Raw genomic sequence first — 16817 nt, forward strand, 5'->3', positions numbered from 1 at the left:
GGAGCCAGAGCAGCGAACAGTTTTGACTGGGCTGAGCGGGAACTGTACTTCCTCAGTGGTAGGGAGGCGTGCAGGCCAGAGGTGGATGAACGCAGTGCCCTTATTTGGGTGTAGGGCCTGATCAGAGCCTGGAGGTACTGAGGTGCCGTTCCCCTCACAGCTCCGTAGGCAAGCACCATGGTCTTGTAGCGGATGCGAGCTTCAACTGGAAGCCAGTGGAGAGAGCGAAGGAGCGGGGTGACGTGAGAGAACTTGGGAAGGTTGAACACTAGACGGGCTGCGGCGTTCTGGATGAGTTGTAGGGGTTTAATGGCACAGGCAGGGAGCCCAGCCAACAGCGAGTTGCAGTAATCCAGACGGGAGATGACAAGTGCCTGGATTAGGACCTGCGCCGCTTCCTGTGTGAGGCAGGGTCGTACTCTGCGGATGTTGTAGAGCATGAACCTACAGGAACGGGCCACCGCCTTGATGTTAGTTGAGAACGACAGGGTGTTGTCCAGGATCACGCCAAGGTTCTTAGCGCTCTGGGAGGAGGACACAATGGAGTTGTCAACCGTGATGGCGAGATCATGGAACGGGCAGTCCTTCCCCGGGAGGAAGAGCAGCTCCGTCTTGCCGAAGTTCAGCTTGAGGTGGTGATCCGTCATCCACACTGATATGTCTGCCAGACATGCAGAGATGCGATTCGCCACCTGGTCATCAGAAGGGGGAAAGGAGAAGATTAATTGTGTGTCGTCTGCATAGCAATGATAGGAGAGACCATGTGAGGTTATGACAGAGCCAAGTGACTTGGTGTATAGCGAGAATAGGAGAGGGCCTAGAACAGAGCCCTGTGGGACACCAGTGGTGAGAGCGCGTGGTGAGGAGACAGATTCTCGCCACGCCACCTGGTAGGAGCGACCTGTCAGGTAGGATGCAATCCAAGCGTGGGCCGCGCCGGAGATGCCCAACTCGGAGAGGGTGGAGAGGAGGATCTGATGGTTCACAGTATCGAAGGCAACAGATAGGTCTAGAAGGATGAGAGCAGAGGAGAGAGAGTTAGCTTTAGCGGTGCGGAGCGCCTCCGTGATACAGAGAAGAGCAGTCTCAGTTGAATGACTAGTCTTGAAACCTGACTGATTTGGATCAAGAAGGTCATTCTGAGAGAGATAGCGGGAGAGCTGACCAAGGACGGCACGTTCAAGAGTTTTGGAGAGAAAAGAAAGAAGGGATACTGGTCTGTAGTTGTTGACATCGGAGGGATCGAGTGTAGGTTTTTTCAGAAGGGGTGCAACTCTCCTCCCCACATACATGCACCCCTGATCACCTGTGCCCCGTCCAGCCCTCTGGGTGAGTAATAGGCCCATGGCCAGGCCAAGCCCATTAACCTGTGGGGTCAGTGGGATTGTGCTTCGGTCACAGCCACAGGGCTTTAGCCTCTTCTCATCTCTCCCCTCACAGAAACATGGCTCTACCCCCTAGCTCTTCAAGCCTACATGCCCTGCATAGTGAATAGTGGTGATAGTTGAATGGGAAAAATAGGGGAAGGTCTCTGGCACCACCAGCTGTATGGAGGAGGTAGTGTTTTGATGAATGGGAGTGTTGATTTAGGATCAGTTTCTCGATCAGCACTTCTACTTTGAGATATTTGATAAATATAGCCCCTGTTCAAGGTTTGAGGTAGAAGTTGATCTTTTACCTCTGATCGAGAATCAGTTTATCCAAATGACAATTCCTAATCTTAACCATTAAGGAGACAATTGCCAAACTGATCTTATATCAGTGTCTACGGACCACTTCATCCTTCTCCATTGAAATAACTGTGAGCGGACAGAGTTTTCTCTCAGTACACCTGTCCACTGCATCATGATGAAAGATATGTGAGGAAAGAGAAAAGGGAGTGGGAGGGAGATGGTAAGGTTGAGTAAAGGAGAGGTGGAAATAGAAGGGAGCGAGTGAAGAGAGGTGAGAGAGAGAAGATATAAGAGAAGGAGCGAGAGAGAAATAGCTAAGGTTGAGGGGATAAAAGAGTAGTCTGACTTTCGCTCACCCTCATGTGTCCCACTGAGAAATGCCCACTGAGAAGTGTGTGTGTGTGTGTGTGTGTGTGTGTGTGTGTGTGTGTGTGTGTGTGTGTGTGTGTGTGTGTGTGTGTGTGTGTGTGTGTGTGTGTGTGTGTGTGTGTGTGTGTGTGTGTGTGTGTGTGTGTGTGTGTGTGTGTGTGTGTGTGTGTGTGTGTGTGTGTGTGTGTGTGTGTACAGAGCAGGGGGATGCAGGTGTTGGTGGATAACAACCTCCCCAGAGAAAGAGAGAGAGATTTGGAGAGATGGACATACTGATTAAAATACAACACCCATACTCACAACTACCGCATTCAGATATAATGCACGCGTACAGTTACTTCAAGCACTAATTTAAAGACACACGTTAGCCTGTACACTGTGGTGACCTCAAATGCAAACACAAACACCACACATGTATCATGTACACAAACTAACATCAACCTTTGTGTATGTGCTTATTTGTGTGTGTGTGTTTGTTTGTTTGTTTGTTTGTGTGTGTGAGTGTCTGTCAGCTGTCACTCAGGCTTCAGCGGGCCCCAGTGTGAAACTAAGGAGTACAATGTGCTCTACGTGGTCCCCGGCTCTGGCAAGCTGCGCTACGTCCTCATCGCCTCCATCATCGGAGCTCTGCAGGTGGCCATCATCTGTGTGGTGGTGCTCTGTATTACCAGGTAGGACACACACACAAACATGTATACACACACAGTACACACATGCAGGTACACGCATACAAGTACACATACACATTGTGCAATCACACACACATACACAAACTTGTGTGAGCAAGCATATGCATTATGCCAGTGCTTCTCAACCTAAGGTTGTACCCTTGGGGTACCTAGGCTAGCCACAGGTGGTACTTGGAAAGACCCACAAGAACATTGGCCTAATGATCAGGTTCACACAAGGGGGTACATTGGGCAGGGCAAAATTAGATTGGGGGTTGAGAACCACTACATTACGCAACCATATGTGTAAACTCTCACATGCTGTGCATACACACTGTGGTTAACCGTGAGGTGTTGGGTTGAGCGTGCAGAGATTAACACAGACAAAGGGAGGTTTTAGTCCGCATGTTTGAAAAACATAATTCCACTTTGACATTATGGGGTATTGTGTGGCCAGTGACTGAAAATCTGAATTTAATCAATTTTAAATTCAGGCAGTAACACAACAAAATGTGTAAAAAGTCAAGGGGTGTGAAAACTTTCTGAAGGCACTGTGTGTGCGTTCACACGCACTTCTACAGAGGACTACATACACAAACAGAGATCCATTTTCCACATTGGGGATGTCATGATGAGAGGTAGTGCATCATAGGGGGTTACGTTCTGGTGCTGCGGAGGCAACGTGGAAAGGTCATCTTGACCTATGCAAGACATGACATTTAATAAAGTTTTTAAAAAGCTATAACCAAGATGAAACGAGAGAGAGACAGAGAGAGAGAAATCAAGACGACAGGGAGAAAGAGGGACAGAGAGAGAGAGCGAGAGATGAGCTCCCGCATTTTTCAGCATGTTTTTTCAAAAAGATAGATTTAGAGTTAGATCAACTTGGATTTTTTTAAAGTTTCACTCCGAATCAAAACTGCAAACCTACAACCCCGATTTTGGACAAAATTACCTGGAAGGATTCCTACTACCAAAGATTTCTAAGCTTTACAGCAAATGCTCTGGCAAACAAACAACATAAACCTGAAAACACCATCCATCCTGGAACTGAGTAAGTAATGTTTAGTCTGAAGCCACGTTTAAAGTCAAGAAGAAAATACATTACAATGATATATTTTACTTTATAAGGACTGAATGCTAAGTTAAGGCTACCAAGCTTGCTAGGACAGAACGAATCTGACTGCAATTTCAATTAGCACTGAGGTGTGAAATGAGAGGTGTCAAAGCCCTTGAGCCTAACAATGGCAGGAGAGTTTCACAGCCTACCCTGCCTTTGAAGCCCCTTCCTGATGTTCAGAGGTCATTACAATACAGTGCCCTCTGGATGTAAAAAATTATTAGGCACAAAAAGAGTACAAAAAGAAGCTCCTTATAGAAAAACAAGAGACACTTTTTGATACTATTATAAAAATGGGAACATAAGCAACTTAATCTTCCACACAGACCATCCCTTGGCATGGCACAATGCTATGTTAACACACTACCCCTCTGTTAAGAGGGGGTGGTGTTATCGATGGGTGGACTCTCAGGATATTAGACAACGAGGACTCTGAGTCAGCCAATGTCAACCTGTTCAAGTCTGGAACAGTAATGGTACAGGGCAACCCCAAACAGTTTCAGCTGGACTTTCTCACAATCAAAGAGATAGCTTAGCAGGATAAGCTCTCTCTGTAGAAAGATACCCCAGGTCCGAGTGTGTCAGACCAGACCTGTTCATTATACAACCCCACAGACAAGCAATCCCAATCAGAAAGTCAACCTCCCAGCACAGAGAACTACTACCTCATTGAAATGAAGGATACATTCACCCAGCTGGAGGTAAGGCAGGTGGAGCTGGCACAGCACTCCAGTCAGCACAACAAATATGCCAGCTCAAAAACACCCCCTCAACCAGACCTGGAGAGCTGGAGGTGGTGAGACAACATCAATAGGAGAAGGAGCAGGAGAAGAACAGAGCACTAGAGGAGAAGGTGAAAGTGCTCGAGGAGAAGCCAGCAGAACAGCCCACCTCAGACCCTGACCATAGCCTCGACATCACAGCACGACAGACAAATGAAGAACCCCAAGCCCAGGAGATCCCACCCACTCTGAGCACCCCCCCTGTCAGCCATCTTGATAGCCCAACTGACAACACCCCCACACCCACTGAGGACACACAGTCGGAAGTTTACATACACCTTAGCCAAATACATTTAAACTCAGTTTTTCACATTTCTTGAAATGTAATCCTAGTAAAAATTCTCCGTCTTAAGTCAGTTAGGATCGGCACTTTATTTTAAGAATGTGAAATGGCAAAGAGAATGATTTACTTCAACTTCTATTTCTTTCACATTCCCAGTGGGTCAGAAGTTTACATACACTCAATTAGTATTTGGTAGCATTGCCTTTCAATTGTTTAACTTAGGTCAAACGTTTCGGGTAGCCTTCCACAAGCTTCCCACAATAAGTTGAGTGAATTTTGGCCCATTCCTCCTGACAGAGCTGGTGTAACTGAGTCAGGTTTGTTGGCTTCTTTGCTCGCACACGCTTTTTCAGTTCTGCCTACAGATTTTCTATAAGATTGAGGTCAGGGCTTTGTGATGGCCACTCCAATACCTTGACTTTGTTGTCCTTAAGCGATTTTGCCACAACTTTGGAAGTATGCTTGGGGTCATTGTCCATTTGGAGGACCCATTTGCGACCAAGCTTTAACTTCCTGACTGACGTCTTGAGATGTTGCTTTAATATATCCACCAAATTTTTCTCCCTCTATTTTGTTAAGTGCACCAGTCCTTCCTGCAGTAAAGCACCCCCACAACATGATGCTGCCACCCCCGTGCATCACGGTTAGGATGGTGTTCTTTGGCTTGCAATCCTCCCCTTTTTCCTCCAAACATAACGATGGTCATTATGGCCAAACAGTTCTATTTTTGTTTCATCTGACCAGAGGACATTTCTCGAAAAAGTACGATCTTTGTCCCCATGTGTAGTTGCAAACCATAGTCTGGCTTTTTTATGGTGGTTTTGGAGCAGTGGCTTCTTCCTTGCTGAGCGGGCTTTCGGGTTATGTCGATAAAATGTCCTCCTGTGTGCTACCTATATCCCCCCACTAGAATCCCCATACTTTAATGAAGACAGCTTCTCCATCCTGGAGGGGGAAATCAATCATTTCCAGACCCAGGGACAAGTACTAATCTGTGGCAACCTAATTCCAGAGCTGGACAAGAACCGGACACCCTCAGCACACAGGGGGACAAACATCTAATTGGAGGTGACAGCATTCCCTCCCCCATATGCCGCCTTAGGCACAACTACGACAATATAACCAACCGAAACGGGTCACAACTACTGCATCTCTGTCACACGCTGGGTATGTACATATGGTTAGATATACCTATAGCTCATCTCTTGGTAGTAGTTCTGTAGACTATTTCATCACTGACCTCAATCCAGAGTCTCTCAGAGCATTCACAGTCAGCCCACCGACACACCTATCAGATCACAGCAAAATCACAGTCTTCTTTAACAGAACAATACTCAATTATGAGGCATCAATGCCAAAGGAACTGAATAATGTAAAGAAATGCAATAGATGGAAGGAAAGTAGTGTGGAAACCTACCAAAAAAACATTTAGACAACAACAAATGTAATCACATTTACATTTACATTTAAGTGATTTAGCAGACGCTCTTATCCAGAGCGACTTACAAATTGGTGCATTCACCTTATGACATCCAGTGGAACAGTCACCTTACAATAGTGCATCTAAATCTTAAAGGGGGGGGGTGAGAAGGAATACTTATCCTATCCTAGATATTCCTTAAAGAGGTGGGGTTTCAGGTGTCTCCGGAAGGTGGTGATTGACTCCTCTGTCCTGGCGTCGTGAGGGAGTTTGTTCCACCATTGGGGGGCCAGAGCAGCGAACAGTTTTGACTGGGCTGAGCGGGAACTGTACTTCCTCAGTGGTAGGGAGGCGAGCAGGCCAGAGGTGGATGAACGCAGTGCCCTTGTTTGGGTGTAGGGCCTGATCAGAGCCTGGAGGTACTGAGGTGCCGTTCCCCTCACAGCTCCGTAGGCAAGCACCATGGTCTTGTAGCGGGTGCGAGCTTCGACTGGAAGCCAGTGGAGAGAGCGGAGGAGCGGCGTGACGTGAGAGAACTTGGGACGGTTGAACACCAGACGGGCTGCGGCGTTCTGGATGAGTTGTAGGGGTTTAATGGCACAGGCAGGGAGCTCAGCCAACAGCGAGTTGCAGTAATCCAGACGGGAGATGACAAGTGCCTGGATTAGGACCTGCGCCGCTTCCTGTGTGAGGCAGGGTCGTACTCTGCGGATGTTGTAGAGCATGAACCTACAGGAACGGGCCACCGCCTTGATGTTAGTTGAGAACGACAGGGTGTTGTCCAGAATCACGCCAAGGTTCTTAGCGCTCTGGGAGGAGGACACAATGGAGTTGTCAACCGTGATGGCGAGATCATGGAACGGGCAGTCCTTCCCCGGGAGGAAGAGCAGCTCCGTCTTACCGAGGTTCAGCTTGAGGTGGTGATCCGTCATCCACACTGATATGTCTGCCAGACATGCAGAGATGCGATTCGCCACCTGCTCATCAGAAGGGGGAAAGGAGAAGATTAATTGTGTGTCGTCTGCATAGCAATGATAGGAGAGACCATGTGAGGTTATGACAGAGCCAAGTGACTTGGTGTATAGCGAGAATAGGAGAGGGCCTAGAACAGCGCCCTGGGGGACACCAGTGGTGAGAGCGCGTGGTGAGGAGACAGATTCTCACCACGCTACCTGGTAGGAGCGACCTGTCAGGTAGGACGCAATCCAAGCGTGGGCCGCGCCGGAGATGCCCAACTCGGAGTGGGTGGAGAGGAGGATCTGATGGTTCACAGTATCGAAGGCAGCCGATAGGTCTAGAAGGATGAGAGCAGAGGAGAGAGAGTTAGCTTTAGCGGTGCGGAGCGCCTCCGTGATACAGAGAAGAGCAGTCTCAGTTGAATGACTAGTCTTGAAACCTGACTGATTTGGATCAAGAAGGTCATTCTGAGAGAGATAGCGGGAGAGATGGCCAAGGACGGCACTTTCAACAGTTTTGGAGAGAAAAGAAAGAAGGGATACTGGTCTGTAGTTGTTGACATCGGAGGGATCGAGTGTAGGTTTTTTCAGAAGGGGTGCAACTCTCGCTCTCTTGAAGATGGAAGGGACGTAGCCAGCGGTCAGGGATGAGTTGATGAGCGAGGTGAGGTAAGGGAGAAGGTCTCCGGAAATGGTCTGGAGAAGAGAGGAGGGGATAGGGTCAAACGGGCAGGTTGTTGGGCGGCCGGCCGTCACAAGACGCGAGATTTCATCTGGAGAGAGAGGGGAGAAAGAGGTCAGAGCACAGGGTAGGGCAGTGTGAGCAGAACCAGCGGTGTCGTTTGACTTAGCAAACGAGGATCGGATGTCGTCGACCTTCTTTTCAAAATGGTTGACGAAGTCATCTGCAGAGAGGGAGGAGGGGGGGGAGGGGGAGGAGGATTCAGGAGGGAGGAGAAGGTGGCAAAGAGCTTCCTAGGGTTAGAGGCAGAAGCTTGGAATTTAGAGTGGTAGAAAGTGGCTTTAGCAGCAGAGACAGAACAAGAAAATGCAGAGAGGAGGGAGCGAAAGGATTCCAGGTCCGCAGGGAGGCGAGTTTTCCTCCATTTCCGCTCGGCTGCCCGGAGCCCTGTTCTGTGAGCTCGCAATGAGTCGTCGAGCCACGGAGCGGGAGGGGAGGACCGAGCCGGCCTGGAGGATAGGGGGCATAGAGAGTCAAAGGATGCAGAAAGGGAGGAGAGGAGGGTTGAGGAGGCAGAATCAGGAGATAGGTTAGAGAAGGTTTGAGCAGAGGGAAGAGATGATAGGATGGAAGAGGAGAGAGTAGCGGGGGAGAGAGAGCGAAGGTTGGGACGGCGCGATACCATCCGAGTAGGGGCAGTGTGGGAAGTGTTGGATGAGAGCGAGAGGGAAAAGGATACAAGGTAGTGGTCGGAGACTTGGAGGGGAGTTGCAATGAGGTTAGTGGAAGAACAGCATCTAGTAAAGATGAGGTCGAGCGTATTGCCTGCCTTGTGAGTAGGGGGGGGGAAGGTGAGAGGGTGAGGTCAAAAGAGGAGAGGAGTGGAAAGAAGGAGGCAGAGAGGAATGAGTCAAAGGTAGACGTGGGGAGGTTAAAGTCGCCCAGAACTGTGAGAGGTGAGCCGTCCTCAGGAAAGGAGCTTATCAAGGCATCAAGCTCATTGATGAACTCTCCAAGGGAACCTGGAGGGCGATAAATGATAAGGATGTTAAGCTTGAAAGGGCTGGTAACTGTGACAGCATGGAATTCAAAGGAGGCGATAGACAGATGGGTAAGGGGAGAAAGAGAGAATGACCACTTGGGACAGATGAGGATCCCGGTGCCACCACCCCGCTGACCAGAAGCTCTCGGGGTGTGCAAGAACACGTGGGCGGACGAAGAGAGAGCAGTAGGAGTGGCAGTGTTATCTGTGGTGATCCATGTTTCCGTCAGTGCCAAGAAGTCGAGGGACTGGAGGGAGGCATAGGCTGAGATGAACTCTGCCTTGTTGGCCGCAGATCGGCAGTTCCAGAGGCTACTGGAGACCTGGAACTCCACGTGGGTCTTGCGCGCTGGGACCACCAGATTAGGGTGGCCGCGGCCACGCAGTGTGGAGCGTTTGTATGGTCTGTGCAGAGAGGAGAGAACAGGGATAGACAGACACATAGTTGACAGGCTACAGAAGAGGCTACGCTAATGCAAAGGAGATTGGAATGACAAGTGGACTACACGTCTCGAATGTTCAGAAAGTTAAGCTTACGTAGCAAGAATCTTATTGACTAAAATGATTAACCTCTTAGTCCTACCCACACCGTATTCGGTAGCGTAATCATAGCCTCAAGCTCATTACCATAACGCAACGTTAGCGATTTCTAAAAATCGCAAATGAAATGAAATAAATATGCCTATCCTCAAGCTTATCCTTTTCTTAACAATCCTGTCGTCTCAGATTTTCAAAATATGCTTTAGAACCAGAGAAAATCAATAATTTGTGTAAGAGTGGTGATAGCTAGCTTAGCATTTAGCGTTAGCATTTAGCACGCAACATATTCACAAAAACCAGCAAAGGGATCAAATAAAATAATTTACCTTTGAAGAACTTCAGATGTTTCAATGAGGAGACTCTCAGTTACATAGCAGATGTCCAGTTTTTCCTGAAAGATGCTTGTGTAGGACACAACGTTCCGTTTTGTTACTATGCATTTGGCTACCGAAACTAACCGAAAATTCAGTCACCTACACGTCAAACTTTTTTTCCGAATTAACTCCATAATATCGACTGAAACATGGAAAACGTTGTTTGAATCCATCCTCAAGGTGTTTTGTCATATATCTCTTCATTGAAATGCCATTCCTGGAAGCCTGCATTGTTCTCAGATTCGGATGGAAAAATACTGGTACCTGACTTTTGCGCACCAATTTCCACACAGACACCGTGCGGGACCCCTGGTAAATGTAGTCTCTTATGGTCAATATTCCAATGATATGCCTACAAATACGTCACAATGCTGCAGACACCTTGGGGAAACGATAGGAAGTGTCCGTTCATTCCTGTCGCATTCACAGCCATATAAGGCGATCATGGAAAACGTGCCATCAGAAATCCTGTTGATTTCCTGGTCGCTCAAACATCTTGGTTTTGCCTGTAGGTTTTGTTCTAAGGCACTCACAGTGAAAATCTTTGCAGTTCTGGAAACGTCAGAGTGTCTTCTTTCCAAAACTATCAATTCCAAGCATAGTCGAGCATCTTTTCGTGACAAAATATTGCGCTAAAAACGGGCACGTCTTTTTATCCAAAAATGAAATACTGCCCCTATAGGACTAACAGGTTAAAATGATACAGTACTGCTGAAGTAGGCTAGCTGGCAGTGGCTGCGTTGTTGACTTTGTAGGCTAGCTGGCAGTGGCTGCGTTGTTGACACTACACTAATCAAGTCGTTCCGTTGAGTGTAATAGTTTCTACAGTGCTGCTATTCGGGGGCTAGCTGGCTAGCTAGCAGTGTTGATTACGTTATGTTGCGTTAAAAGAACGACAATAGCTGGCTAGCTAACCTAGAAAATCGCTCTAGACTACACAATTATCTTTGATACAAAGACGGCTATGTAGCTAGCTATGTAGCTAGCTACGATCAAACAAATCAAACCGTTGTACTGTAATGAAATGAAATGAAAATGTGATACTACCTGTGGAGTGAAGCGGAATGCAACCGGGTTGTTCTATTCGGTATACGTTGGCTAGCTGTTGGGTAGCTAGCAGTGTCTCCTACGTTAAGGACGACAAATAGCTGGCTAGCTAACCTCGGTAAATTAAGATAATCACTCTAAGTCTACACACTCTAAACTACACAATTATCTTGGATACGAAGACAGCAAAGACAGCTATGTAGCTAGCTAACACTACACTAATCAAGTCGTTCAGTTGAGTGTAATAGTTTCTACAGTGCTGCTAATCGGTGGACGTTTGCTAGCTGGCTAGCTGCTGGGCAGAGCAGTGAAGACTACGTTAGGACGACGAAATACGATAATTACGCAATTATCTGTGATACAAAGACGGCTATGTAGCTAGCTAAGAAGAAATTGCTAAGATTAGACAAATCAAACCGTTGTACTATAATGAAATGTAATGAAAAAGTTATACTACCTGCGGAGCGAAATGCGGATGCGACCGCTCGCTCCAACCACAGTCACTTTTAGACTTCCCGGACAAAATGTTATACTGTAATAGGGAAGGTGTAAACTTGGCAGCAGAAAATCTAAACAGTATATTTAACCTCTCAGCTTCCCTATCAAATAAAAAATGTCAAACAGAAAACCAAAGAAAATTAATAACAATGACAAATGGTTTGATAAATAATGCAAAAACCTAAGAATGAATTTGAGAAACCTATCCAACCAAAAACATAGAGACACAGAAAACTTGAGCATGCGCCATCACTATGGTGAATCACAAAAAAACTACAGAAATACACTATGGAAAAAGAAGGTACAGCACATCAGAAATCAGCTCAATGTAATTGACTAACCACTTCTGTGAAAATTGGAAAACAGTAAACAAACAATAACACGAAGAGTTATCTATCCAGAACGGAGTGGTATGGGTAAACCACCTCTCCAATCTTTTTGGCCCTATAACAAAGAACAAACAGCAAAAACCAATACATGATCAAATACAAATCTTAGAATCAACTACATTATTAAAGACCAGAACCCACTGGATTCTCCAATTACATTGAATAAACTACAGGACAAAATATAAACCTTCCAACCCAAAAAGGCATGTGGTGTTGGTATCCTCAATTAAATTATAAAATATACAGACAATTAGCTATACTTAAACTCTTTAACATCATCCTTAGCTCTGGCAACCAAGGACTGTTAGTCCTATATGGGCAGTATTTCATTTTTGGATACAAATTTGACTGTATCATTAACAGCAGACCTGTACATTTCCTTAGTGAAATCAATGTACTTAGTAAATGTTAAAAAGGCTTTTTTCCAAATTACCGTACGACAGACCACGTATTCACCCTACACACCCTATTTGACAAACAAACTAACCAAAACAAAACAGTCTTCTTCTGCTTTGTTGATTTCAAAAAAGCGTTTGACTCAATTTGGCATTAGGGTCTGCTATACAAATTGATGTAAAGTGATGTTGGGGGAAAATCATATGACATTATAAATTCCATGTACACAAACAACAAGTGTGGGGTTAAAATTGCCCCAAAAATACACGTTTCTTTTCACAGGGCCGTGGGGTGAGACAGGGATGCAGCTTAGGTCCCACCCTCTTCAAGGTAAATATCAACTAATTGACGAGGGCACTAGAACAGTCTGCAGCACCCGGCCTCACCCTACTGGAATCCGAAGTCATATGTCTACTGTTTGCTGATGATCCGGTGCTCCTGTCCCCAAACGAGGAGGGCCTACAGCAGCACCTAGATCTTCTGCACAGATTCAGTGAGACCTGGGCACCGACAGTAAATCTCAGTAAGACAAAAATAATGGTGTTCCAAAAATGTTTGCCAGAACCACAAATACAAATTCCATCTAGACACCATTGCCCAAGAGCAGGGTTTCCCAAACTCTGTCCTCGGGACCCCAAGGAGTAAACATTTTGTTTTTCGCCCTAGCACTACACAGCTGATTCAAATAATCAACTAATCATCCAGCTTTGCTAATCGAATCAACTGTGTAATGTTAGGGCAAAAAACTAAACTTGCACGTCCCATTGCCCTTTATGGTTGTGAGGTCTGGGGTCCGCTCACCAACCAAGAATTCACAAAATGAGACAAACACTAAATTGAGACTGCATGCAGAATTCTGCAAAAATATCCTCTGTGTGCAATGTAAAACACCAAATAATGCATGAAGAGCAGAAGAAGAGTCCCCTAAGCAAGCTGGTCCTAGGGCTCTGTTCACAAACACAAACAGACCTCACAGAGCCCCAAGACTGCAACACAATTAGACCCAACCAAATCATGAGAAAACAAAAAGATCATTACTTGACACATTGGAAAGAACTAACAAAAAACAGAGCAAACTAAAATGTTATTTGGCCCTTAACAGAGAGTACACAGTGGCAGAATACCTGACCACTGTGACTGACCCAAATTTAAGGAAAACTTTGAGTACGTATAGACTCAGTGAGCAAGGCTTGGTATTGAGAAAGGCCACCATAGGCAGACCTGGCTCTCAAGAGGAGACAGGCAATGTGCCGAGAGAGAGAGAGAGAGAGAGAGAGAGAGAGAGAGAGAGAGAGAGAGAGAGAGAGATAGTCTGACTGTGAAAGTTAATTACAGAAGGCACAGTTATGAGGTTGTGTCCAGTCAGTTTACTTTCACCTTAATTTATCTTCCAATAAATCTCTGAATTCAATGCAGTTTAATCAAATTCACATTGCTTCTGTAGCAAACGTCACGCATGCATTTTACGACTCGCTCACATTAGTACATTAGGCCCTCACACTTCCCCACTACTCTAAATGCACACATTTAATTTAAAGGAATAGTTCACCCAAATTACAAAATTATATATTGGTTTCCTTACACTGACAGCAGATATAACTGAAATCAATGCTTTGTTTTCCCTGGCAATGTTTCCTCATGCTAACTTTTTAGCATTTGTGACACAAATCCCATTCAAGTAATGGGACCGATATTAGCATTTTTCACGCCTCATGTTCAAAACATCTATAAGTGACTTTGTTGACCTTCACAATTAATTGTAGTTACGTTCGTATGATTTGGACATGATGCACAAAAAAATATAATATTTGAACCATGACTTGAATGCGATTTGTGCCACAAATGCTAAAGCATTTGCATGTGGAAACAGTGCCAAGCAAAGCATGGATTGCTGTCGTGCGTTGTCAATAAACTGCATACAGGGTAAGGAAACCAAAAAATACCAAGTGTTCAAAAGAACAGGCCGAAGACCAATCTATGTATTTTTAAAATATTGCATTCAGGTACTATACTACATTACCATTAATTTATAGCACCTTTTGTTCAAAGTGTATAGGCTAATTTGTGCTTCATTATGGAAATGGAGTCCCCCCATATCCACATTCCAGGCTGCTTAATCTCATTTCTGTTAATTAGTGAATTCTGTTTTTAATGGTTTGCATAATTAATCCCTAGGTACATTGGTTTTACAGTGTCAGAGATGCAAATTATACAATGTGGTACAGAATATTTAGAATACAAACATAATAGCTCTTTTCTATACTTATGTACCAACCATTTTATATGTATCAAAGTAGTAGAAGATCAACAGGAGTTGTAATATAATTCATTATATTGATCATTGTCCTTTACACTCTTATCGAAACTATTTGAGTGATTAATTTAGCGGATTTCTACCACTTAAACGTATTTATTTATATATGCTATTTAGCATAAGCTTTTATCCAAAGCCGACTTACAGTCATGCTTGCATACATTTTACATATGGGTGGCCGCAGGAATTGAACCCACAACCCTGGTGGTTCAAGCGCCATGCTCTACCAACTGAGCCATAAAGGTTTGAACATGTGCCCTCTGGTAAAAATATAAGCCCAACATGCAACTATATCTAAGATTTTACTGACTTACAGTTTATATAAGGAAATCATTCAATTGAAATTAATTCATTTGGACCTAATCTAAGAATTTCGCATGACTGGGAATAACAGATATACATCTGTTGGTCACAGATACCTTTAAAAAAAGTAGGGGCGTGGATCAGAATTATGCATTATGCATTATGATGCTGTAACATGAGGCGATGTCGGTTGATGACTGGCACGACAATGGGCCTTAGGATCTCGTCACGGTATCTCTGTGTATTCAAATTGCCATCGATAAAATGCAATTGCGTTAGTTTTCCACAGCTTATGCCTTTCCATACCATAACCCCACCGCCACCATGGGTCACTCTGTTCACAACGTTGACATCAGCAAACCACTCAGCCACAGGACGCCATTCACGTGATCTGCGGTTGTGAGGCAGTTGGATGTACTGCCAAGTTCTCTAAAACAACGTTGGAGGTGGCTTATGGTAGATAAATGAACATTCAATTCTCTGGCAACTGATGGAAATTCCTGCAGTCAGCATGCCAACTGCGCACTCCCTCAAAACTTGAGACATCTTTGGCATTGTGTTGTGTGACTAAACTGCACATTCCAGAGTGGCCTTTTATTGTCCCTAGCACAAGGTGCACCTGTGTATTGATCGTGCTGTTTAATCAGCTTCTTGATATTCCACACATGTCAGGTAGATGGATTATCTTGGCAAAGGAGAAATGCTCACATACAGGGATGTAAACAAATTTGTGCCCCAAAAAATGTAGACATAAGCTTTTTGTGCATATGGAAAATGTCTGGGATCTTTTATTTCAGCTTATGAAACACGAGACCAACAATTTACATGCTGCATTCATATTTTTGTTCAGTGTATTTTGTTAGCTTGTATTTGCTGACTTTTCTCTATGTACTTGCATATCATTGACCACACCACTAGGTGGCAATGAAGGCTATCATATTTTTTATTTTCAAAGGAATTAAATGCCCTTTTCCCTACTTAGTTCCCTTTTTGACTTGTTGATTTCCCTTCAAGTATATGAGCAAACCAAAGATAAAAACAACGGAGGGTCAATAAATCAGAAATATTTCTTTATTTTGAAAAGAAAACAGTGTTTTGGGATTAAACCCTTGGATAATGAACATAAAACAAAATGGCTTACAGCACTCTCTCTCTCTCTCTCTCTCTCTCTCTCTCTCTCTCTCTCTCTCTCTCTCTCTCTCTCTCTCTCTCTCTCTCTCTCTCTCTCTCTCTCGTTGTTATACCTCCTCTCCTCTCTCTCTGTCTCTCTCTCTCTCCTTTCTCTCCTTTCTCTCTCCTCTACTCCACTTCCTGTCTGGACAGAAAGTGCCCACGGAGCAACAGGGTCAATCGGCAGAAGCAGAATGCCACCCACTACAGCTCGGAGAACACCATGCGCGCCTCCACCCGCCTCATCTGACTGAGCCTCCTCGTGATGGGGGCAACCCTGAGACCCGCTCCTCTCTTGGTCCAAGTTGCCCCATAGACACAGATCTAGGATCAGCTTCACCCTTCTTGTACTTCCCTACAATCCCAACCTTAATGAACTATAAAGGATTGGGTAGTGGGAGGGGGACTTACCGCAAAACTGACCTTAGATCAGCATCTAGGGGCAACTTCATCCTTCTGGAGACCAGCGCTTCGCCCCGACACCAATGATGAGGCATTGAACAATGGGCTTTGGGGGTGAAGATACAGTGTCGGTGTGTTGGGTTGTGGGGGGGGGGGGGGGGGGGGGCTATAGAAGTGGGTTAGCTGATGTTCGTGGGGGATGTTGGTTGTTTTTAGGGGGAGAAGCAATGGGGGGTTGGGAGGGGGAGGGGGGCTACACGTGATGCCTTGCACCTGTGGTATAGGTCACCGGAGAGGAAACGATGGTACTACAGTACAGCTCTATTTGGTTATGTATTACTGATCTATTTCCAATAGTTATTACATTGTCTTGGTGGGGTATTTTTTCT

General features: G+C 45.4%; 1 protein-coding gene across 1 annotated transcript in view; it reads left to right on the forward strand.

Annotated features, from left to right (window-relative positions):
- LOC124041052 (tomoregulin-2-like) overlaps positions 1-16564 on the forward strand; it is a 170898-nt gene extending 154334 nt beyond the window's left edge. The window contains exons 9-10 of the mRNA XM_046358221.1: positions 2555-2713; positions 16180-16564. Of these exons, the coding sequence (XP_046214177.1) occupies positions 2555-2713; positions 16180-16276 (256 nt within the window). The 3' untranslated portion in view covers positions 16277-16564. The remainder of the gene's footprint in view (positions 1-2554; positions 2714-16179) is intronic.
- The last annotated feature ends 253 nt before the right edge of the window (positions 16565-16817 follow it).

The sequence above is a fragment of the Oncorhynchus gorbuscha genome, linkage group LG01 (genome assembly GCF_021184085.1).
Source record: "Oncorhynchus gorbuscha isolate QuinsamMale2020 ecotype Even-year linkage group LG01, OgorEven_v1.0, whole genome shotgun sequence".
NCBI lineage: Eukaryota > Metazoa > Chordata > Actinopteri > Salmoniformes > Salmonidae > Oncorhynchus > Oncorhynchus gorbuscha.